Source organism: Ambystoma mexicanum, chromosome 2p, assembly GCF_040938575.1.
Source record: "Ambystoma mexicanum isolate Mex_15411 chromosome 2p, UKY_AmexF1_1, whole genome shotgun sequence".
NCBI lineage: Eukaryota > Metazoa > Chordata > Amphibia > Caudata > Ambystomatidae > Ambystoma > Ambystoma mexicanum.
This window is the reverse complement of record NC_090923.1, coordinates 332,099,081-332,123,712: the sequence shown is the minus strand read 5'-3', so window position 1 is coordinate 332,123,712 and position 24,632 is coordinate 332,099,081. Positions and strand designations below refer to the sequence as shown.

Genomic DNA, 24,632 nt, shown 5'->3' with positions numbered 1-24,632 from the left:
AAGTCCAAAATGCAACCCTAGCTAAAATGCAGTTCGGGAAGGCTTAACGTCTTGAAAAGCAGCAGAAGCTAAAAGTTCCTGTGGCTACTTTCTAGTCTCTAGGAAAGAAGATACAAGAAGACTTCATGAATGTTGGACAGCCTCTTAAAGGACTTGATAAAGGGACAAAAGCAGCGGCTTGAGCCAGAGGTAAGAGGGGGTTGCCCTGGACACCTCTACATGCACTCCAATGCTCTGGAACAACTTTCTGGAATAAGGTAAGCAATACCTTTTCACCATAGTACCTTAGGTTTGAAGAAAACGTTTGTGGTGGATGCTCCGCAATGTTGCATGTCTGGACCCGACCTCTGGATTTCTTGGTCTAATGAACAAAAGGCAGGACAATGGATGGGATCTCTCAGCATCAGTATTGAGGTGGGACCGCTGGCATGGCCTCCATCAACTTCTTTTGTCACTCTGCAGTTATGGAGCCTTTTCTTTACAACCAACAAAGGACATGGTTCGTCCGGTCAATCTTCTTTGGTTCCTACAGTCCCGCACTCTGAGGAGGGGGTCTGGATGATTTAGATTGGGTCTCTGGCATATCCTTGAGGTCTAAGCAAAGACTTGGACGAATTCAGACTTTCCACGATGATGTACTTGAAATGGGCAGCAGGTCTCCTCGTATTGGAGTTCCACAGCTCTGGAAACTAACGGGACCTCTGGAGATGGCTCAAAACAAAGTTTGTCTTGGGACTGGTTGTTCCCACCAGTCAAAGGCAAGGAATTATCCTATTCAGAGTTCCTCTTTCGCACAGAATCCGGGGTCAGGACAGCAGTGGTCAATTCACAGTGTTGCAAAGGGTCTGCAGGTGTCTCCCATCATCTTCTTCTTCGGTTACTTCAGCTTTCAGTGGCTGACTTGCTTTTTACTCGAGGATCCTCACCTTTTATACAGTTCCAGCACTCACTCCTCTGCAATCTTATTCAGCAGTTTACAGAAAGGGACGTTTGGTTGTTCAATCAGGACAGCCAGATCCCCAGTGGGATCTGGTCCCATTCAGATACTCTGGCAGACAAAGGACAGGTGGGTTAAAAACTCCTACCCACTTCCTGCCTGCCCAGACCCTCTGGAACCTAGGTGGGGACATCCAAGGGTTCCTGCCGAAGGCAAGACACACACCGGCCCTCCCCTCCCAGAATGGTAGAAGAAGGGCTGACAAAGAACAACCACACTAGTAATGGCAAAAAAGAAGGGAGGCCCCAAGTTAGTACTTGGATGCCCATATTGAGTACTACCGGGGCTATGGACATAGCCTGTGGTAGAACAATTACACAATAGTTGGTTGAGCATGTCCACGGACACCAGCCATAACAAGGAGATTGTGTTTGTGAGTAAAAAGTCACCGGAGCAGAGAGAAGGGTGATACCAGGTATCCCTTTCGCACCCAACATAAGGTGGTGTGTGCCAATCTCTCAGACTATAGAGTTTTAGGAGAGATACTAAGTATATCCTTAAGAACTGTAGTTACTCTAGGGTAATGAAAATGAATCTCAAAGGATGACCCTGAGGGTCCCCAACAACACTTCCCATAAGGAGCTGTGTGCTACAATAGTAAAATACAGATGCCTTTAAGAGTTATGGAGGAAAATAGACTCCATAGGACAGGTAAGATGCAAAGAATAGAGTTCCAAAATACAGAGCCCATAAGAATGAATGAGTGGAAAAAGGCTCCACTCAACCAGGATTTTTTTCTGAAATACAGAAGTCCAACAAAAAATACTGGGGGTCTAACTAGGAGAGGGAATAACGCATAGACATGATAAATCTCCCTAACAGCCTCCAACTAAACTAGCTGTCATGGGCCTCTACTAGGCAGCTTCGAATTGGGTGCTTTTGCTTAGTGATTGTTTTTGTGGCTGATATGCAGTAAGTGTCGAAGCCCCTTTGCACTTCTTATTTTTTTGGCAGCCTGTTAACTCTTTTTGGTTACTGTTTTATGGCGGCTGTTTTTATATGACTTATTGCTAAGTGATCTTTGTATTTGGTATTCCTTTAGAGCATTTATTTAGCCACTGCCAGGAATTTTAAATCTCTGGGGAAATATTTGTATTATGCACTTCTGTATTTAACATGAGAAGTGGGATTGAGAATGTGTGCTTTCTATTTGTGTTTTTATTAAATGGTGTTCCAATGAAGATTGCCCCTGCTTATAGCGCAGGGAGTCTTGATTTTATTAAAGACACTGAGCCGAGCATTATTCTTCAACTTCTTTAACCTACTCTTCAGCAGTTTCAACACTCTTCAAACTGAAAAAACAAACACAACTTTCCATTTCCATTTTCTTCTTTTTTTCTGGAAAAACAACATTTCCCGTTCTTCTAATCTATTTCTGTAGTCCATCCTATTTTCTGTCTGTAACCCTCTTAGCTACTTCCTGTCGCAAGCTCCATGTCTTCTTTGGTTGCTCTGAAATTAACTCCATGAATGTCTATGAAAAGTGTCACTCGCAAACCAACAGTGTCCCCAACAAACTCCATTGGGACGAATTTTGCCACTCTAAACTCCAGATGCAACTCCACTGAGATCCCTTGCTTCTCATCCGTCTGCCTGGCCGCTCAGTCGTTCTTCTGGCCGTCTCCTGGGAAATCAGAAAAACACCATTAGGGTGGGGGGTGCATTGCCCTGTACTCTATCTAATACAATGTTAGCATACCGTGCATGCGCTGGGCGGGAAATTATGCTTGCCTCTGTGTCTTTAATAGAATCAAGACTCCCTGTGTTATAAATAGGAGTAATCTTCATTCTAAGTCAAGACCGGAGGCGAGCATTATGCTTGTTCAAAGCTCTGTACTACCTCTGCCGTCATTGATGGGATTGGTTTAAAATACAAAGGGCCTCATCAAGAGTTGGGTGCTAACCCCAGCATTATTACCGCCAGGGCTATTAGCCCTACCGCCAAACACCCCAGCGCTATTAGTGCCGGATCACGGGTTTGGCAGAACGGTAAGTCCCCATTACCCATTGGGCCCATTTGGGAATTTCTCATTCCCCATTGCTCCCACCGGCAGTATTGGCGCCGACGGTGATAGTGCCGAAAATCGGGACAATCACAGCAGATTTGCCCCTGCTCAGAGCTGGGGGGAAATCCACCAAGACCGTGATTTGGCGGACCCTTAAATGCAGCGGTAATAGCATTACCGCCACATTTAAGGGTTATCGCTAAACTCGTGATGAGGTCCAAGGTCTTAAACACACTGTCAGTTGACCAGTCCGCCTCTCGCAGGATATCCTCAAGGGGAAACGCTGTGGACGCCATGGCTCCTCTCACTGAGCGTGCCCCGAATTGGGCCAGATGGATCCCAGTTTGCTGCATAATCTTGCACACCCACCTGGCGATGGAGGCCTTCGCTACTGCCTTGAATGGCTTCCGGCGTGTGATGAGCATGTGCGATACTCCCGCCAGATGGTGTTCGGCCGTCCTGCTCTCAAACTCCCTGATGCAAGCCAGGAAGCATAACTTTGGATGCCCGGGCATGTAAGGGTATGAGATGGAATTGGAATTTGTTTTGGTTCTTTTCGCTAAGGTAAAGGCTACTCGTTCTGGCCGTAGGCCTTCATATCCACTTCCAATGCTCGGACATAAGAGAACCTCCTACACGACACCAGACAAAGCAGCATTGATAATTTCCCTGACAGCTGCGCCATTGAGCGGTATCTGTTCTACGGCCACTTGGGCAGAAACCGCAACACTACCATAACGTCACATAGACACATGTATTTTGGTGTCAGGGAGCGCAAAACTGTGCACCTTTCATAAGCCTTACTACTGCATAGTGCTCACCCACTGGTGTGCCATCCATTGTTGCGTGTTCGGCAGCTCTGGCTGACCTGTAAACTTCTACTGTCCTGAAAGCATTGCCCTTATCCAGGAGGGTGGACAGGAAATTAAGGACTGATATTAGAGGGGCAGAAACTGGAGGAATACCTCTCCTTTTCAGCCTTCCAACTTGCACCACGCCGTGTCATAGCTCCGGTGTGTGGAAGGAGCCCTGGAGTCTGAGATGAGATGGGCAGAGTGGCCCAAAATGCCGGGTATCACCCATCTTCTCCTGACACCCTGGAGGCCATCAACGGCAGTGTGTCCCTCGCTCTGAGAGGATGACACTGCCCAGCTGAGTCCGCGAGTAGTCGTATGTCTGATGGGAGAATCCACAGGAAATCCGAGGAAAGTTGCATCAAAACTGGAAACCACACTTGTGATTTCCAGATGGGCGCTCCTATTACCACTGTTGCTTTCTCTCTGCGCACTCTCGCTAACACCCTGTTCAACATGACGAAGGGAGGAAACGCGTAATGCACTCCCCCGGTCCAGTCCTGATGTCATGCGTCTATCCCCTGCACACTGGGGTCTAATCTCCAGCTGAAGAACCTGGGTGTCTGCGCATTTAGCCTGCATGTCAATAGGTTTGTATGGATCAGCCCCGATAGCTGATCCAGTTGCTGAAAGATGCTTTTGTTGAGCTTCCAGTTGATGGGGTCCGCCAGGTAATGGGAGTTCCAATCTGCTACTACTTTGAGGGACCCCAGCAGATACTCGGGCGTCATCGAAATTCCAGACTGAAGGCAGTAATGGCAAGAATCCTTTGCTAGCTCTGGAAGGAGTCTGGACCTCGTCCCCCCCCCAGGTGATTTATGTACCTGACTGCCGACATATTGTCCATCCTCAGAGGATGCAGCAGTTGCTATGTCTTTTGTAAAAGCTCTGATCGCGAAAAAACCCAGCTAATAGTTTTAGACAATTTTTCTGTAGCTCCAGTTCTCTGGGTGCTCATTTGCCTCCTGTCTTTAGGATGCCGCACCGTCCATGCACCCCATCCTACTTTGCCGGTGTCCGATTATATTCTGTAGCCACCACTGCAGTTCTGTGCGTGATTCCTGACAAGAAACTGTTCAAGATGCTTTATCTTCAGCCTCTGCAGTGCTCTGTAATGCAGGGGGCCTGGAAATATCACCTGAATCGAGGATGCCAACAACCCTACTACTCTCGCTAGGGAGCAAAGAGAGAAGACCTCCTTGTCGAGGCATGCTCTGAGTTCATTTTTGATATATAATATCTTCTTTGCTAGGAGCTCCAGCTTTGCACTCCTCGTGTCTACCACCAAGCCTAGAAAGTCTATCCTTTTGGACGGGGACATGTCTGACGTCTCCTGTTTCACCAGAAAACCTAGTGATGACTGAAGCTCTTATTACCAACTTATTTGGTATATCAAGGTTTCGCTGTTGTCTGAGGATATCGTCTAGATAAATTATAAAACTAATTCCCTTTTCTCTGATGGCTGCTGCCACCGGCCTCATCAATTTAGTAAACGCCCATTGTGTGAACTCGAGACTGAAAGGCAGCATCTTGAATTGCCAGAATCGCTCATCCCAGCAGAAAACTAGAAAAGGCCGGAATTCTGGAGCTACCGGGACTATCAGATAGGCGTCTTTCAAGTCTATCCTATCTAGCCAGCTATCTTCCCTGAGAATATCCCTCAGCTTGTGAATGCCTTCCACCTTGAAGTGCCTGTATATCACCCAACCATTGAGCTCGTTCAGGTTTACCACTGGTCGCACTTTCTTGCATTTGTGCTGGACATGGTGCTGTCCTGGGTGCTGACGTCCTTGTTAACCTGGAATTCCCAGTGGTCCTCCTATAATGCGTGAGGCTCACTGTTGTGTGCCTTTCCTGTACCAGTACACACGTGTTGCTTTTGCAGACACAGTATCCCCCTCTTGATGGTCCTGCAGAGGTATGTGGGCGCACATGTTCGTTGGGGACTGTGCAGGCGGTGGGCCTTGTGATTCCCAGTTAGGGTGTGTGTGCTGCTTGTCTGGCAGGTGCAGTTCAGCACTGAGACTCTCCGGAGTGGCAGCGTGAGATTAGTGTGATGAAGATGGTTTCAGAAACGTTTATTTTCTGTGGTCCGAGTTGGATGTGTTGGAGTGAGTTGGCCTGCAGGCTCTGTGGGTGAACGTATGAGCAGGTTGCAGGGATATCAAAATGGTGCTCTAAGACCATCCGAAATGCATTCGGAATGCTTGCTGAAAAAGACTGCGGTATCGGGTTGCGTGTCTCCGTCACCCCTTCTGGTCACGTAGCAGCGGCTGCCTGGGATCTTGAACAGGCACGCGTGGTGTGGCATGCTCGTCGTCACCAGTGTTCTGTCTCAAATTGTCAGACAGAGCTGGCCTCTGGTGATGCAGGACGCCTACTGGTTGGGGCAGGCCCGCGCGCGTCTCAGCAGGGGCGCGGCGATAAACAGACACAACAAGCACTTGGGGTGCATAAACTCGGACTGGCGCTTGCTGCGCAGTTCCAGTAATTCCTTTATTCTTCCTGTGACACCCACCTCACGTGTCCTCGGTTTCCCCGATACACGTAATATCACCGGCATGAAGCGTTTAAAAAGGCCTTTGTGGTTTGTGGTTATTCCATGCAGTAGTTTTTTTAAATATTTGATGGAGAAGGGGGTGCTCCTTTTCGAAAATAGATAGCTATGTCTCGGGTAAATTACCAAAACTGGGTGTTTTCAGAAATGAAACAGCCGCCATCTTTTTTTTCTCAATGCGGGCGATAGCCACGCCAGTATTCGAGGATATCCGAAAATGAATAGGAGGGAAAAAGCAATTTTCAGATCAATATAATTGCAAATTGTCATTAGTCTAGAGGTGGGATACGTGGCTAGAGTTCACCAAGTGAAATTTGGGAGTTGGAGGGTGTCTAGTAATGAGTTTGCAACACGAAGCTTTTCTGTAACCTTGGCTATAACCTTGAACAGCCGACATCAAATCGGCAGCAAACTGCGTCACAGTAACTGCTTGTGTTGTGGGGGAAAGGAGAGAGGTTAGAGGAGGTGAGGAGGCCGTCTGGGGAGTGGGAGAGCTGGCACAGATTATGGGGGCACTTGGTGAGGGCCTGTGGGTCAAGATAACATTTTTATTTCACCTGTTTTTCCAATATTCGCAGTTATAATAAACTATAGATAACCGCGGCTATATGTAGTTCATATATAAAATCACTACAGATAGCCAAGGTTATCTGTAGTTCTGTACTCGCCACTATAGTTGGAAGAGCACCTTTTTAGCAGCTTATAACTTTGCCCCCCCCTGGATGAATCCTCACTAAACTTTGAAAAAAAAGTATATGGCCCACTCGGATTGGTTCTGTAAAGTCTGGTGAGGTTACATCCAGGGGCAAAGTTACAGGGGGTTCCCATCATGTGTGGTTTTCCTCATAGACGCAATGGAAAAAAATGTTGCTTACGCCTATAGCTCAAACTGCTGGACGAATTTTCATCAAATTTGCGCCAGGAGCAGCGGCTTGGTCCCGGAAGTGTACTTTTGTAAATTTGTTGTAAATCCATCCAGTAGTTATTTTAAAAACAGTCCTAAAGTAGGTAACAAATAATTGGTGATATCTGGGTCTGGTCCGCGGACTCACTTTCCCATTCGGTCCGCGACAGCTCTCTGGGCCTATCGGGGCCAGGCGTGATGTCCGTGGACTTCAGATGCGCCACTGATTGGATGGTGAAAAACGTGAGCTGGGTCAGATATTTTTAAACGGTCACCATGTTGGATTCTCGGACAGCCGCCATTGTCTGCGGACATCGCATTAAAAACATATTAAAAAACACAGCATTGCCCTTGTCAAACTAATGGAACAATCTCTGGGGAGATGAAGGATGATGAGGATGGGATACGGCCATTAAAAAGCCCAAAAACTGGTGGTTTTTCATCTTTGAGGTTTGCGAATAGTTCGGGCAGTCCGGTAATGTTCGTAAACATTTCAGATGTTCAGGGGCATCTATACCTATTTTTTCATTATTATATTTTTGGTGAAAAGTAATTTTTGGATTGCTTATAACTTTGGCGCCACTGAATGAAACTGCATGAAATTATGTGATATCATTACAGATCCTATAAAGATTGGCGCTGTTTTGACTAGAGAGAACAAAGGTTTGCAAAAGTATTTAGGACCCAGATTTCAATATTTCTATTTCTATTTTGGTGGGATTTTGTGAAGAGGGGGCAAAATTAGAGGGGTGTTTGAACATTTTTACATTGCTTATAAAGTTGATGCCATTTGACGAATGTGTCCAAAAGATTTTAGAAAGATTATTGACCCAATATTGAATGTTTGTGCAAAGTCTGAATGGATTTTGTCATGTGAGAGGTAAGTTATATGACTATTTTATGTATGCACATTTTAACGCGTTCCAAAATATAAAATATGGATGGATTTGCAGCAAAGTCATGCAAGGAAGATTGGCAAGGACCTGAAAGCAAAGTTTTGCAAATGTGTCTATGTTTTATTGTTTGAAAAGTGTAATAATGTAGGTACAAAAAATAGTTATATAATTTTGGTGACTGAGGTATAGCCTGTGGCCGTGGGCAGTGGCCAGATTGTATAAATTATGGACTGTGGCCATGGGCAGTTGCCAGATTGTACGAGTTATGGCCAGAAGGCCATGACTTGGACAATCTGGCTACTGGCCATGACTACGAGGGACTGGCAATGGGGTTAAAGTGGGCATGTCCACCAGGGAATGGCTGCGTGTTAAAGTTTTCAAAATTGTTATAGGTTTTGAATGGGTAATTTGTTTTTGTGCCTGTGGCTAAAATTCTCTCTGTGGCTACAGCTCGAAGTGTTACACAAGATTGCATCAACAGATCGCCCTGACTACTGCTGCATACACTCTGAGACAATGCTAATTAGCAGATAATTACAGAGGACGTCACCAAGCCACCCCTTGAAATAATTAACCACCTTTATTTGCAACCATACCGGGACAAGATATTAGGATTCCATGCCGGACTCATTTCCACAACCTCGCAGCAATGACTGGCCCACAATCTGCACGCATTGAGAAAGACCCTAGAGAGTCGAAACACGTGTCTGTTGACTTCTAACAATAAATATATCACCAACAATGGTTTTCAAGACTGCATTATTAGGATAATAGTTACTTATTGAATATCCCAGCGCTAAGTTGAACAGGGCTCATTCTCCTATTTGAAAACAAACAATTGAAGAAGGAAGGGCACCTTCACAAAAGAACCCCATCACTAGCAGCAGGGAAATGTGTCTGGGTAGATCACTGCGCTTCATCTAGTACTCTAATCTACCGCCCTGCAATTTCTTGATAATCGTATATTCTGATATGATTATTGGGGCCTCCAGCATAGCCGAAGCCCTAGATTTGAATGGGAAAAGATATTCTGCTTGTGGCTACAGCCTGAAGTGCTGTACTGAATTACCACAAACGTGCACAAGCAGCATCAGTAAGGACCTGAAAGCATGGTTTTGCAAATCTGTTTTGTGTTTTAGTTTGCTAATGTGTCCTAATGTAAGCACAAAAAATAGTGATATAATCGGCAAGGACGAATGCCTACTCTGATTTACTAATTGATGCATGCGGCATGGCCGAAACTTAAGGTTAAACTGGGGGGAAAAATTCTTCTTGTGGCTGTAGCCCGGAGTGCTTGCAACTTGCAAGAGGAGCATCAGCAAGGACCTGAAAGGATGCTTTTGCAAATCTGTTGTGTGTTTTACTTATTTTAAAGTGTCAAAACGTACATACAGAAAATAGTGATATAACTTTTCTGCTGTGGGCAGTGGGCCTGGCCCTCAGCAAGGACAAATGTCTTCTGTGATTTGCCTTTTGGGGTATGCGGCATGGCTGAAGCTCATGCCCTATAGATTGTGGAGACTGGCCATTCAAGCCATGAACACTCTCCTCGGTTACATTATGAGGGTATAGTGGACACTGAACTAGGATGCTGGGTAGGTGCAGTGGATAACAGGGGTGGTTTGGTGGGGCTTGGGTCATGGTCGAGCCTCATGCCCTAGGCAATTGAACAATGCCTTGCATCTCCAGAATACGCTGCTGATAACAATACACATAAGTATGCGTTGCAAAAAAGATGTTAATTAAAAAGGCGGTTTAAAGTTGTTTAATATATGTTAAAAGAGGGATTATTAATAACATATATTGTGATGTAACATTATGAAACATTTTCACTTATAAAAATCTATTCAATTCACAGAAAAAAACGTTGTTAAAGGGACGTTACGGTTAAGATGTACCCCACCCTTGGGACTCCTATGCCCCAGAAGTTAGCTAGTGACAGCACACATTGGCCTCCCTTGGCACTTTCCTCCTGGGCTCCCATAAGCACTTGTCCATCCGTACCGCCCCTTTTATTTATGTAGTTCTCTCACTGCACAATGCATATGTGCATTTATAGGAGCACTATGTATCATTTTTTGGTATAAGTATGGGAAATGCAGATGCAAAAGATTTGTAAAACATTGTTAAGTGGCTGTTGGTGGGTGGAAGTTTAATATGTTGATAGGCTATATGTAGAGTTTTTTTAAGTGATTGGTGGATATATGTGTGACTGGTTTAAAGTAGGCAATGAGGGAGTGTTACAAAAATATCAGTAAAAAGTGTAGAAGGGTTGTCTTGCGTGATGGTATGCATGTGCAATCTGGGTTTTCAAATAAGGCATGGGCTAGACAGGCGAATGCGGAGATTGTGGATAGTCATGAAGGGCAATGGATTATGATGTGTTTATTGTATACTAGAGAGAAGAATTTCGGACTGAAAACTGTTTCTGTGCTTTTTTCTCTTTGTCTAGTATACAATTGTCCATCATTTCCATTAGCATAGTAGAAAATGCTCTATTTTTTAACTGGAAAAGTTGTTCCTAAAGGAACCTATTTAAATATTTTTTTAAAATATTTTTTTGCAGGAGAGGCCAGAAAGTTAGGTGGGGAGGGAAATAATGGGGCACCAACCAAATAAGAAGGGGCAGGTGGACAGGAGAAGATGTAGTGCATGTGTTACATCTAAGGTAGAGAGCAGTGTTTCTCATGCTCCTTGATTACAGTTTCAAAATCACTTTGTAATGGCTCCCTCCTGTAGAGTGGTGTGTTGCAGCATATAAAGAGTACTGTTGTCTTCGAAAGATATGGATCACCAGCCTATTTTATCATTCGAAACGTAGCTGGTGGGATTTTGTGTCCCACAGAAGTAGGCTCTGTGGTTACAGTATTGGTTGAGGAAGATGAGGTAGAGGAAGACAGCCTACTACTTCCTAAGAAAGGAACAGTCATTCTGAAAGCATTGCGGTGGTTCAATTTGGTGTGGTGGCGCATGGAGGTAGTCCTGTAGGAGTACTGCCCAGGTAGTCTGCGACTGAGCACAATGTTTCACTCAGTGCCTTTCACTTTGGTAGCATTAGCCGTTGGTACATTCCCAGCAGTGGTAAAGAACTGCCACACCCATGATTCTCTCTGGGTGCTGGAGGTAGGCACTTCCTCACCTCATCTTCCTGCTCCTCTTCATTGTCTATTTGTGCATAGTGTCCTTCATGAAGCGTCTCTTAGAGGCTATCTCCAAATTTCTTGATTCATTTTTACAGGCTTTTGTACAACGTCTCAGCTCTTATATTCAAGACACATCTGATTTATTGAATAGATTATGTGATATCAATTGGGAACACCCATATATATTGGTGTACCCAGATGTTGTGTCCCTCTATAAGTGTATTGAGCATGAATATGGTCGGGAGCTTTCAAATAATTTTTGGATGCACGTTCTGTCAGATTTAGACAACAGAATGAAATGCTTTGGACTATGTTAAGGTTCTGTTTAGGGCATCATTTCTTTTATTTGTGTTAAACATTATAAGCAAACCTGTGCCACTGCTATGAACTCATGTATGGCACCCACCTATGCCAACCTATTTATGGGCTGATGGGAACAAAGAATAGCTTGGCCAGACACATTTTATGAATATTTAGAACATGCATGGTACTGATTCAGTGATTATCTTTTCCTTATTTGGGATTGGTCATATGACAAATGTTGCTTGTTTAAATGACAATGATATGAATTTACAATTGACAAATACAAGCAGAATTTCTGAACTAATCTTTTTAGATGTCAAGTTTGAGATTGTGGATAATGTGTACAGACAATGTGACTCTCTACAGAAAAACAACCAGTTCTAATTCTTTCTTCATTCCTGAAGCCATGATCCCAAATCTCTAATCAAGTCAATTCACTATGGAGAATTTCCTAGAGCAAGGCGTAATTGCTCTACAGAAACCAATTTTCTGAGAGAAAGCAAAACAATTGGAGATCGTTTTTTAGCACAAAGTTATTCCTATGATGATATCAAAAACGCATCTGAGAAAGCCAAATTTAAAAATAGGAATGATCTTCTTAAGATGGACAAAAACAAATCTGAGAAAAATGATGTGAATTTTATCACTTCTTTCAGTCATCAATCAAGAATTATTACATCAATTATTTAAAAGCACTGGCAGACAAGGGAGGTGGCATTTCTTTTATGGGACAAACAGCTTTATTTAGGGGAGACCTCTCAACAACATCAAGATCCTAATTGTTGCATGTTAGTAAATAAAGAAGTTCTACAAGAGACTAAATATGCATATGATTTGTTATTACAAGAATGGCATGAAAAAGATATCTTAGATTTAGATTAATATTTTTTTCTTTGAAATGATTACCCCTTGACACCAATATTATATCTATTGCCAAACAAAACTAAAGAAATTGAGAGACCACCGGGGAGGTTCATAGTGTTCTTCATGAAGCGTCTCTTAGAGGCCACATCCAAATTTCTTGATTCATTTTTACAGGCTTTTGTTCAAAATCTCAGCTCTTCTATTCAAGACACATCTGATTTATTGAATAAATTATGTGATATCAATTGGGAACACCCATATATATTGGTGTACTCAGACGTTGTGTCCCTCTATAAGTGTATTGAGCATGAATATGGTCGGGAGCTTGCAAATAGTTTTTGGATGCACGTTCTGTTAGATTTAGACAACAGAAGGTAATGCGCTTGACTTTGTTAAGGTTATGTTTAGGGCATCATTTTTACATTTTTGTTAAACATTAGAAGCAGATCCGTGCCACTTCTATGAACTCATGCATGGCACCCACCTATGCCAACCTATTTATGGGCTGATGGGAACAAACAATAGCTTGGACAGACAAATTTGATGAATATTTAGAACATGTATGCTACTGATTCATTGATGATCTTTTCCTTATTTGAAATTGGTCATATGGCAAATGTTGCTTGTTTAAATGACAATGATATGAATTTGCAATTGACAAATACAAGCAGCATTTCTGAACTAACCTTTTTATATGTTTGAGATTGTGGATAATGTGTACAGACAATGTGACTCTGTACAGAAAAGCAACCAGTTCTAATTCTTTCATCATTCCTGAAGCCATGATCCCAAATCTCTAATCGTGTCAATTCCCTATGGAGAATTTCTTAGGGCAAGGCGTAATTGCTCTACAGAAACCAATTTTCGGAGAAAAAGCAAAACAATTGGAGATCGTTTTTTAGCACAAAGTTATTCCTATGATGATATCAAAAACGCATTTGAGAAAGCCAAATTTATAAATAGGAATGATCTTCTTAAGATGGACAAAAACAAATCAGAGAAAAATGATGTGAGTTTTACTTCTTTCAGTCACCAACCCAGAAATATTACATCAATTATTTAAAAGCACTGGCCTATTTCATTGACTGATTATGATTCAAAATACGTTATGAGTCCATCTCCTCAAATTACTTTCTCCAAAGCCCCATCATTAAACATGATGTTGGCTCAAAACTCTATTTAAGGTCTTGAATCTAGAGAAAATTGGCTGTTGAGAGAAAGCATGACAAAAGGCTTCTTTAAATGTATGAAACGTAAAAAGCGTGATTTTGTGTTGACAGACAATTATATAAAATGTCTAGGTGGTAAGTCTTGGACTTTTAAAAATGCTTCCCAGTCCTCTCGGGCACTCACCAAGTGCCCCTCTCCTCTATTCATGGTCCCCTACTCCCCCCTCAGCAGCTTTTTCCTTCCCTGGTCCTCTCCCATTACCCCCTTTCACTCTTTCATTCGTGTGACACATTTTCTTTTCCAAGTGAGTCTTCTGTGTAGCTGCGGGAATCTTGCAAGATTTCCCCAGTATCCCCCCAATAATCTCAAAACATTTGAACATCAATAACTCTACCCAGTCCTCACAGGCACTCACCAAGTGCTCCCCTCCTCTTTCCATGGTCCCCCAACAACCCTTAGGTGCTTATTCTCTCCCTGACCCTCTCCCAATACCCCCTTTCACTCTTTGTTTTGCGTGATGCATTTTCTTTTCTGAGTGCGTCTTGTGTTATTACTGCAGGAATCTAACGAGATTCCCCGGTATTCCCCCGATAATCTGAAAACATTTGAAATGTAACTGGCTCCCCAGACCACCCCAACGGTCCAATTTCACATGGTTTCCTGTTTCCCCCTATTACCTCTCCCCACCCATCCTTTTTCCTCCTTCAAATAACTTTCATTGCACTTTTCGTTTTCCAAATCCCCAGGTGTTACTGTGGTAATTGCTCACATCGAGAAACAAAAATGGCGAGGTTTCATTTCTGAAAAGTCTCGCTGCTGCAAAGCACCATGGGAGATACAGCTATCTTTTTAGGAGAAGGGGGCACCACCTTCCCAGTCAAATATTTCAAAACCTACTCAACGGAATAACGCCAAACCTGTTTTGGAATTTTTAAGCTTGTTTGTTTCCATTTTCTAGGGTTGTTCTGTGGACAAAAGACATGTTGATGATGTTAAGTATAGCTGCTAAAAAAGGAGGAGGTGTGTTTTTCAATTTTAATTTCTCTGATGGGTGAGAGAAATGTGCTGTTAATGATTGATGGGTTATATGGATCTTACACACCCAGTGTCTGACTCGTTTTGGGGGTATCTTGCCTCTTGCCCAAGGGATAGGAAAAGGTAGTCCTATTCAGGTGTTTGAGGTTTTGTGCTGCTAGGTGAGGGAGTTGTAGTGCTGGGGTTCCTCCCCAGTCTGCATGAGTCTGGGGGAGTCCTGATAGGGGTTTGGGATATCTTCTCTCTTGCTGGTACTATTTAAAAATCATGTGACTGAGAGCATACTTGGCTAAGAAGTGTTTTTTAAACAAGAAGCTGATGGATAGCTGCAATGTTGATTGATACTAGTAATTATGGTGGAGTGTCGAGATTCTATGAATGGTATAGAGGCAAGTGTTATGCGTCATACATTTCTTCATTGTAAATAGAAGTAAGAAATTGAGAAGAAACTTACTGCTCCCAGGAAACCGACCCTTGTCCATATCCCAATATGACCAATAATCCACTTGTAAATCCTATATCAGGTTCAGAGCCACTCCAGCCAGCCCCACCTTTTTTCTTGATGTCACCATTTACAAAGAGAATTTGAGAAATAAATTGATAGAAGATAATAATTCCACCCATCTAGGAGTACTGGGTTATTAGAAGAACATTTGTGATGCCACGGAACCGTCACATGCTGGAACATAAGAAAGCAACTTAAGGGAGGGCAGAATTATGAGGTGTAATTGACATTATATGGCACAGTATAGAGGATTCCTATTATGTACATTTGATGCCTGTTGATTACAGCCATAGAGGCATCATTAGTCCAGTCAGCTTCCCTAATGATGACTTCGAGTCGTGACCCAGACCAAAAGGACTTAGATGTCATGGCCTCCCTAGCAGAGTGAGCCCCAAAGAGAGAAACATCAATGCCAGCCTGTGACATAACCCAGCTCATCCATCAAGCCAAGATAGGGGAGTAAATCTGAAGAAAGGTCTAATGGAAAGTGATACAGATTTGGCCCTTTGACCTACACCTAGGAGCTGTGTGTGCTTCATATTCCCTAATACATCTCACCATACATAATTTAGGGAAAGCTAGGAAGGAAGGAAGGAAGGAAGGAAAATCAATGTGCCGGAAAAAAGACCTTGTCAGCCGGGAAGGATCTCCCTGAGATATCCAATGATGTAAAATCCCCACTCCAGAGAAATTAGCATAACAAGTATAGTGGACAGTGACTGAAGGGGCATATTGCTGTTATCAGGCCATTCCCTTAATAATGGAAACAAACTGTTGATGTCCCATAAGCAATACACACAATTTGGACCACTGGGATAGGGGATAGCCAAATCCACACATTTATCTTTTTACATATACCAATAAATGCCACATATTGAATTCAAAAAAATCTTCTCTGTGACAGAGATATCGGTGTGACTAGGAGTACACGGATAGAACCATCAGACCATTTGGTGGAGGACATTTTACAGTGCAAGAAGATTTTTTTGCTATTTGGTCAGAAAGATGTGTGTTATTTGTTTGTTTTGGATAATAATAGTGAATGAATGGTAGGAGTGAATCAGTATGAGTTGAATATATAAAGAATTATTTTGTGTTTAAATGTTTTAAGGAAATGAATTTTATATTTTGATATGATAATAAAAGATTTTGAATTCAATATGTGGCATTTATTGGTAAATGTGTTGATTTGGCTATCCCCTATCCCAGTGGTCCAACTTGTTGTGTATTGCTAATATATTGAGCCTGGAGGACCAGGGATTAAGACCAGGCACCCTTTTTGTTTTGAAAAAGATGTCCCATAAGCTACAATATCTCCGACTCGATGGTTTCTCTATCCTGATGCTCTCCCACACCTGCAATCCAAAGGGTGCTTTCCCAATGGTCAGACTTCATTCAGAACTTGCCTAAAACCAACCTATAAGTATTCACAGTAGGATTATGAGCAAATCCCATCACAATTGCTGCTATACCACTTCATTGTTTATAAAACCCCTACCCACACAGTAGAAGAACCTTCCTGCAATGCACCTGATCACAAATAACTCTGCAAGCAAATCTTCATATGCCAGAGTGACTACTGCAGAGACTATTACTTCCCAAGCAAGATCTGGGCAAGATCTGACCACACCTGCTGCTCCATCCTCTTAGGCTTGTATCTAATTCGAAATTGAAGAGTTGGGGAAGAAGAGAAAATGTCCCTGCCATTTCATGCGTTCATGTGATGAAACCAGCAGCTTCTCTTGACTCTGTGGAAAACGTGAACCAGCTTCAATAGACAGAACCTCTGTGAAGGGCCTGAATCTTTAGGCAATGGAGGTCTCTGTGATGTAGTAGGCCCAGAAATATAAGCTTTATGGAGGCTGACATACGACCAATGACGCTTTACCTCATTTAACGCCTTGCCCTCATGCCAGTGCTCATTTTCATTCATTTGTATGGCAGAGAGGAGGGGCGGAACGCAGCGTGTATAATTGAAACTTAACTCTCCCTGACATGCTTGCATGTTAGGGAGGGTTTCAATTGAACTGGAAACGCTGCTAACATTGGGCACATGTTAAGCAATGTTCCCAATTTAAATTGAACACTCCCTCCCATGCTGTTTAATTGTAATTAGTAGTGCCGACTGCCATCTGAGCAGGGCAATCAGCACTCTCAGACAAAAGTAAAAGCTGCTTGGCATGCCAGCCTGCCAGTCAGCATGTATCACTTTGCACTGCAGAGTGCAAATGTGAAGGGCAAAAGGCGGCGTACATGTTTTAAGACTGCCTTTTGCCCTTTACATATTTGCACCCCGCAGTGCAAATGCCAAATAGTTGGTGGCGGGGAAACGCTTATGTTAACGCGTAAACCTAACGAGTCTCACTGCCAATGATATCCAAAGAGTAAAATGTTAATTTTTGCTGCCCTAAATAGGTAAACAACACATACATTGGCCATGCAATGTAGCTCTCACATGTGTTAAATCTACATGGTAATTAATATGTGTACTACAAGTAAAATGTGTAAAATAAAAGTTGAATTATAGTTTAAGATAAATGACACACATTACTGGTACTAGATTGATTTCTTAATGTTTCGTTGTTTTCTGTCATTTCATATGTGTGCAATGTCAATGGCATTTTGCTGTCAGACCATCTCAGATTAATTACCTTAATCGTGCTTTGTCAAGAAAGGTTTTCATTTAAGAATACCCTACCCTGTGTTGAATTACGTTTTTCTGTTGAATATTTTTTGCTTGCAGTTTCTCTTTTATGTTGATTTTGCTTAATTTCTTTCATTTACCATGCTGTTCAGTTTTTGGATGCACGAAGAACAAAGGTTTGTCTCCAATTTGCAATCATTCTGTTTGCATAATGTAATGTCCTTTTTCCAACATGTTTTACTTTCTTCGTAGATGCAGTTTTTTCTTAGCAAATGTCTTCACAGCTCTAAAATGCTTCATTTTTTAGTTTCTTTAGTATACATAGAGAAACAAAGAGAATCATTTAAAATCATGCACCTTTATAAAAGCTATATTAAAAAAAGTTAAACATTCCAGGGGGAAATTAATTCGTGTTCATGCATTACAATTTAAAATCTAATTTCTCAGTGATAGTTTTTAGTAGTTTTGAATTGTCACCATCGATTTGATGTATGAAGTACTGGTAATGATTTGCAGTAGAAGAAAAAAACGTACCTGTAGTTGATCTGATTTTAATTTATTTTATTTTGTTAGTAAAGAAATATATATATACTTTAACCGGGACTTTGATACATTTTCAAGACTGATTATTTAGTAACAAATGTATTAAAGTCTATTTCATTAATTAGAAGCATGCATTCTACTAAACATTTTTTCTCTTCAATTGCAGCATTTGCAATTGACAATTCATGCTCTGCAAGATGAGCTTCGAACGCAGAGGGACCTTAACCATCTGCTTCAGCAAGAAAGTGGAAACCGAGGGGCAGAGCATTTTACCATTGAGCTCACAGAGGAGAACTTCCGCAGGCTTCAAGCAGAACATGACAGGCAAGCAAAAGAGCTCTTCCTCTTGAGGAAAACATTGGAGGAAATGGAGTTGAGAATTGAGACCCAAAAGCAGACTCTGAATGCCAGAGATGAGTCCATCAAAAAGCTGCTTGAAATGTTGCAGAGTAAAGGTCTACCTTCCAAAGGGATGGATGATGAAAATGATCGAGCACGCAGAATGGTGGAAGCCGAATCTCAGGTCAATCATTTGGAAGTGCTTCTAGACCAGAAAGATAAAGAAAACATACATCTTAGAGAGGTAAGGAATACACCTAAACCTTCCAGTCAATATGTTGAAGTCATCATGTGAAACAACTGGGGCTGTCTGCAGGTTAAAATCTTACCCATGAAATTGCTATGTGAAATTGGGAGGTTTGTTGTAATACTGCCCATATTATGTATGGAAAATGTGAAGAAATTGCAATACTTATGCTGTTGAATTTGTAAAACGAACAAAAGCAACATACAGTTCATACCAGGAGCAACACTTTACACATGTATGATATTAATAATAATAATAATGAGTAGACTAGTACATTATGTGGATCTTTAGAAAAGTTATACATATTTTGAAACTACAGATTGCAAAGACTGCTGATATTTCTTCTCAAAGGGGTGCGCATTATTGATGACATTGTTAGTGTGCCGCTGGAAAAGAGCATTCTGTGTAGATCTCAAAATAGGTCTCAGTTCAGCCTCTTCTTAAATTTGAGACTTCAGGCCTTGTTACGAGTTGGGTGGTGAACACAGTGCTAATTCCACCTGCCGAATTAGCACTCATTTTCTTGTACCTCTGATTCGGCGGTAGCATACCACCCAACTCGTAATGAGGCCCTTCATTTTAATTCACCGACTGAATATCTTCCAATTACATTCATAACTATGTGCAAAGATCAATAGAAGACTGCTGTGATGATTGAGACTGAGGTTGTCATATTATGAGTCGCCTAAGTAGGGTGAGAAGAAAAGACTTCAGAGGCATTCAGCTCCAAAAGTCACTCGCATAAATCTTATTTTGCTCCATCGGTTTATGCAGTGGACTGGTAGATATCATTGGATAACTTCACTGTTGCAGCGTCATTATGCTAAGAGCCGCAGCGTTATGCCCCCTTCACTTTAAATCAAGCACACAACACTGTTGCTGTTCTTGCTCGTCGGCATCACTGAGATTGGTACTTTGATGGTTACGGCTTCCGATGTTACTAAAATGAGAGCAGTACAGACATTGCAGTTCAAACTTAGAAGCTACATTGTTGACCGGTTCAAGTTTTTCAGATACTTTGTATCCACTCACTCGCTCTGCAGGACATGGTTAATGAACATGGTGAAAATAACATGTATCTTAGGTATTTTCTCAAGAGAACAAACTGTTTCAGAATTCAGTCTCTTCAATTCCCAAATTTAGGAAACTCCAGCCGTAACTCAATGGTAATAGTGCCTGCTTGTAAAAGTTGTTCTATGAAAACATTGCGCTTGGCATAAGGCACGTTCAAAACACACTGTCATGCACTCCTCTACTTGTGTAAGCACCCACCTCAAATCCCTGGATTACAATATAGAAAATAGACTCTAATCTGATTTTGTGTGTGTTACTTTTGTTTTATGCCTAACGTTTGGGATTTTCCTTGGATCTGCAGGGCTTGGAATGGAATACAACATTATGTTACTCAATTCTTATTATATTCCTGGGAATAATGTAGGACAATCCTCATGTGATAAGATCGATCTGCAAATATTGTGATTGTGGATAGCTCCATTTCAAGGTAATTTCTATAAGTTACTGTGACGATTCAAATGTCACTTATTATGATTGAGTATTAACCTCTGGAAGAGCCGGGTCTGTATCACTTACTTTAAACTTCTTTTCAGTAAAGCACCTCTTTCATCTGCAGTGCTTTGCCTTCCTTCACTCCATGTGTCTGCATCAATGGAGATTGCTTGCTATCTGATTAATACCCAGGAACAGTGGGAGGGATCTACTTGGTTCTTTCAAGTTTTCCTCTGGCTTGCCTGCCTTGAATCAAAGAGTCAGTGGGCTCTATCAAAATAATGACTTGGGGATGTAAGATGCTAGAAGCACTCCAACACGTCCCTGGTGGGGACACTCCCCCTCACAAGGTGGCAGGCCACCTATCAAACAGAAAGAGGTGTAAATGTGTTAAGAAATGTTTGTTCAAAAAATGTTTTCCTGTTTCCATGGTATTTTATGAGAACTTCTATGCACAGTGCAATGACGTTCGGTCCAACAACAATTAGGGACCAAAGAAATAGGTTGAATGGGAAAGTAAAAAGGTATTATTAAAAAGTTGCAAATACTACGGCTTGGAATCTTTTCTTGTTTTAGATTACACCTGCAGGTCTTTCAATAATGTTATAAAAGTGTCAAGCAATGTGTGCCCCCAGGGAGTTTCACATGCAATACAAGGCATATATTTCGTATACTAGGCTCTGACACCTGTGGCGCTCTAGGCCTTTTGAACAAGACGTTGTTTTTATTTTTTATTTTATTGCTTAGAGCACAGACCTATCTGGAGAGAAGGAGAGAGCCGTACAGGGAGTGGGTAACCAGCATTTGGGGTGACATCTTTTAACAGAGGTCCACTACTGTGAGTTGCGGTCTGTGGGTCAGTATTTGTGTCCGTTGGGTTTAGTCCTTTATCAGGTGTTGTTGAAAAAGCCATGTTTTGAGAGAGTTGCGAAATTGGAGAATTCACCATTGACTGTGCTAGCTTGGACTGATTGAAGTTGTAGTCCAAAATATCTGGCGTGCAGAAGGTTACACACCCATGTGTTATATAATCACATGGCATGGTCTGATCTCTGCTGTTTGTCCCCTTTCAGCTTTTTTCAGGACATATAATGGTGTGGGAGCTAAGTATTAATGTTCACACTTTGGCAATGTCATTTTAAGAGCTCCAAATCTTTATTTTAACTGTATCCACTGTCTCTTCTGTTCGTGTTGATAAAGCCTACCAAGCTGAAGAGACAATTGTCTTGGTTTTCCTTGGTTAGGTCCACTGAGGGATGTTTTTCTGTCTGAATTAAAGACTATAAGAGAGCAGATGTGGCACCCCAGTCAAATTAGACAGAAGGACGAATTAGCCAGAAATGCTAAGTCATTGCATTTAGGTGAGAGGCATGGTAAGATCACAGCATTAATTAATGGATCTCCAGTATTTGCATAAGGACCTAGGTCTTTGCAAGCACTTTATAAGAAGCTACATGCCGCTCAGCTAAATCAAATCCTTCAAACCAAATTTAACACATCCACCGACCACGGGAGGCTGAAACCGAATTTTGCTTTGAAACTCTTTGGGTCTCATCACAAGTACAGTGGTAATAAACTCGATTACAGATACCGCTGTAGGGTATGGCAAAATGACTGCTAGAATGTGAATGGCAGCATGTCGGTGTTAGTCCCTTCAACTTAAAACCAGTTTCTGACAATCCCTGAGACCTGCTCCAACTGTATCAACTTGAGCTTCATTCATACTTTTAAGTCTCAGGTTCTAAGCGACCATACCAGCCTGCTCATAATCGGGGTCTGAAGGCACACAAGCACTCTTTTACAACATTTTTTCAACCCTAATTAACCCTCTTCTGCCATTAATTTGTATTGGTCGGTCACCTGTCCAATGCCAGAACTTCTAGTGGTTTCTCGTTGATAAATGATGATGTGCTTATTTTTGCCTGCACCATTCATTTCTTACTGCATTATGCATAATGCTCTTGCTTCTGGTAGCGTTAACCCTAGAGCTCCCCCAATCTACCTAAATGGAAATCCAATGGCTTTTGCAGGGGTCCTTTGTTATGATATGATATGATGATATGATGGGTTATTTATTACGCGCTTAATACCCAGAGTTTTCTAAGCGCGAACCTGGGGATCGAACCTGTGGTGCTCTGTGTCGTCTTGCTTCCTAGGCAAGTACGTTGCCATGAGCTGTCTGTTAAATAAGGTAAACACGCCAGATGAGTTTACCAACAGACCTTTATTGCATAGGATGGAGGAACATAGGAATAGACCCCCAACACATCCAAGTGATGAGGTTCAACTGAAATCACTTAAGCAACAACAACACTACAAAGGTTCTACATTCCAGGATGGATCTTAACTCACATGCCAATAATGAAGAGCTCATGACCATTCTGGAATAAGCCCACTACATCATGCGATAACATGGCCAATCAATTATTAAACACTATCCTCCTGGGTAACAGAGTTCAACACAGTGTTTGCAAGAGTTTGGATTGGGACATTGTTCATAGCTAGCATATCAAAGTCACAGTTCTGTTCCATGTGAAGAAACCTGGCTGCCTCTTACACCAGCCAAGCTTTTCTGGACATGCCCTGGATTTTGTCCTGTCCCCCTCCTAGCTTTGGGAGGCAGTTTTGTTTAGCTCTTGTTCAATACAGGAGTCATAACTGTAGCTTCTGTCCACCAAGGGTTGTGTACATTTATAGGAGAATGAACGCCCAATGTTGCTGAAAATGTCTCGGAGCAGCGAGGTGTTCAAGATAGAGTAGATCAATGGTATCTTCGTGCACTGGATGACCTGTATGCTTCACCCACTTCCTCCCGCCGTTATACATGAAGGCTTCACATGATTCTCCTCAACTACTACATGGGAAGGCCACACGAAGCTATAGCTCCCACAGAAACCTTGTGGAAGGTTAGGTTTGAGCGTTGAATGGAATATTTATTCATCAAGCTCCCACTCTGTATGCTTGGGGATATTATGCCCCTGCCAACAGGGACGCAAGTCTAGACAACTCCGTTTTTGCTCTTGCCCATGCATATAGAACAGGCACACAAACTACAATGTGTGTTTGGAGCAAAATAAGCCTGGGAGGCTGCACGTGTTTTCAAAATTAGGACTTAAATAGGTTTAGCAGAACTTTAGTGTGTTACTGTGTAAGCAGTTTTGAGATGCCTGTCCTTAGCAGCAAAATGACTTTCACATTCTAAACGTCACAAAAATATTTGCCTTTTCACATGCGCCAAATGTGAACGCCATGCACATTATTTTGCCCAGAAACACAGTGAGACTTTTAAGCATTGTTGGAGGTTCCAAATATTTGAATATCACACATTCTAGGGAAATAAAAGCTTTCCTGCAGTTTTCTAAGAGACATCTACTGCCATTTTGGTTTGTTGCATTTTGTCTGCCATCATCACAAAAACAAATTATTGTTCACGTTGAGTAAGCGTTTAAACAAAGTTATACAAAATTGAATCACTCCATTGATTTCAAAAGGGGATAGCGCAAGGATTCCATCTTTCTGGGTATAGTTAAGGTGGACTGATATATAATTCATTTAACTATTTTTATTGGTGTTCAATTGAAGATTGTACCAAGTACAATCATTTACATAACACAGGACTAAAATATAAAGATGTTTTGACCATGAATATATTGCTCTAAACTGTATAGGTTGTGAAAAGCCAAATATGGATGCAGGCAATTATACAGAATAATACTTAAAACAATGATGTTTAGCTATATTTGTTGTTGTCACTGGGTGGATCTGGATCACTTCTGGAGTTTTGTTTGAGTGGGCATATTTCATAAATCCTTTGACTTGACTGAGAGGCAAATGATCAGGGGGAACGTGGTCTGGTCAGCTATGAAGTCCAGTGTTTCGGTGTAACCACTGTGATCACTATCCTTCAACAGGATCAAACCATTCTATATTCTGCGTGCAGAAATTAAGAATTAATCAACACACATCTGCAATCATGCATTTTATCTACTGGGTGCTTCCTACAATTAAAAAGTGTGTTATTTACATCTGTATTCCATAAAATGGGTGTCAGGTAAGTAATGCTGACATGAAGACCCGGGACAAGGTAAGACAATCCATTTATTCACTTTATCGAGGCCT

General features: G+C 42.0%; 1 protein-coding gene across 14 annotated transcripts in view; it reads left to right on the top strand.

The window, feature by feature from the left end:
* Positions 1-24,632, top strand: part of ERC2 (ELKS/RAB6-interacting/CAST family member 2) — a 4,434,974-nt gene that overhangs the window by 576,670 nt on the left and 3,833,672 nt on the right. For 10 of the 14 annotated variants that reach the window (XM_069643656.1, XM_069643655.1, XM_069643659.1 and 7 more), the window contains exons 3-4: positions 18,031-18,054; positions 18,588-19,004. In XM_069643656.1, the coding sequence (XP_069499757.1) occupies positions 18,031-18,054; positions 18,588-19,004 (441 nt within the window). The remainder of the gene's footprint in view (positions 1-18,030; positions 18,055-18,587; positions 19,005-24,632) is intronic. The other 4 variants (XM_069643661.1, XM_069643657.1, XM_069643650.1 and 1 more) reach the window with 1 other exon arrangement.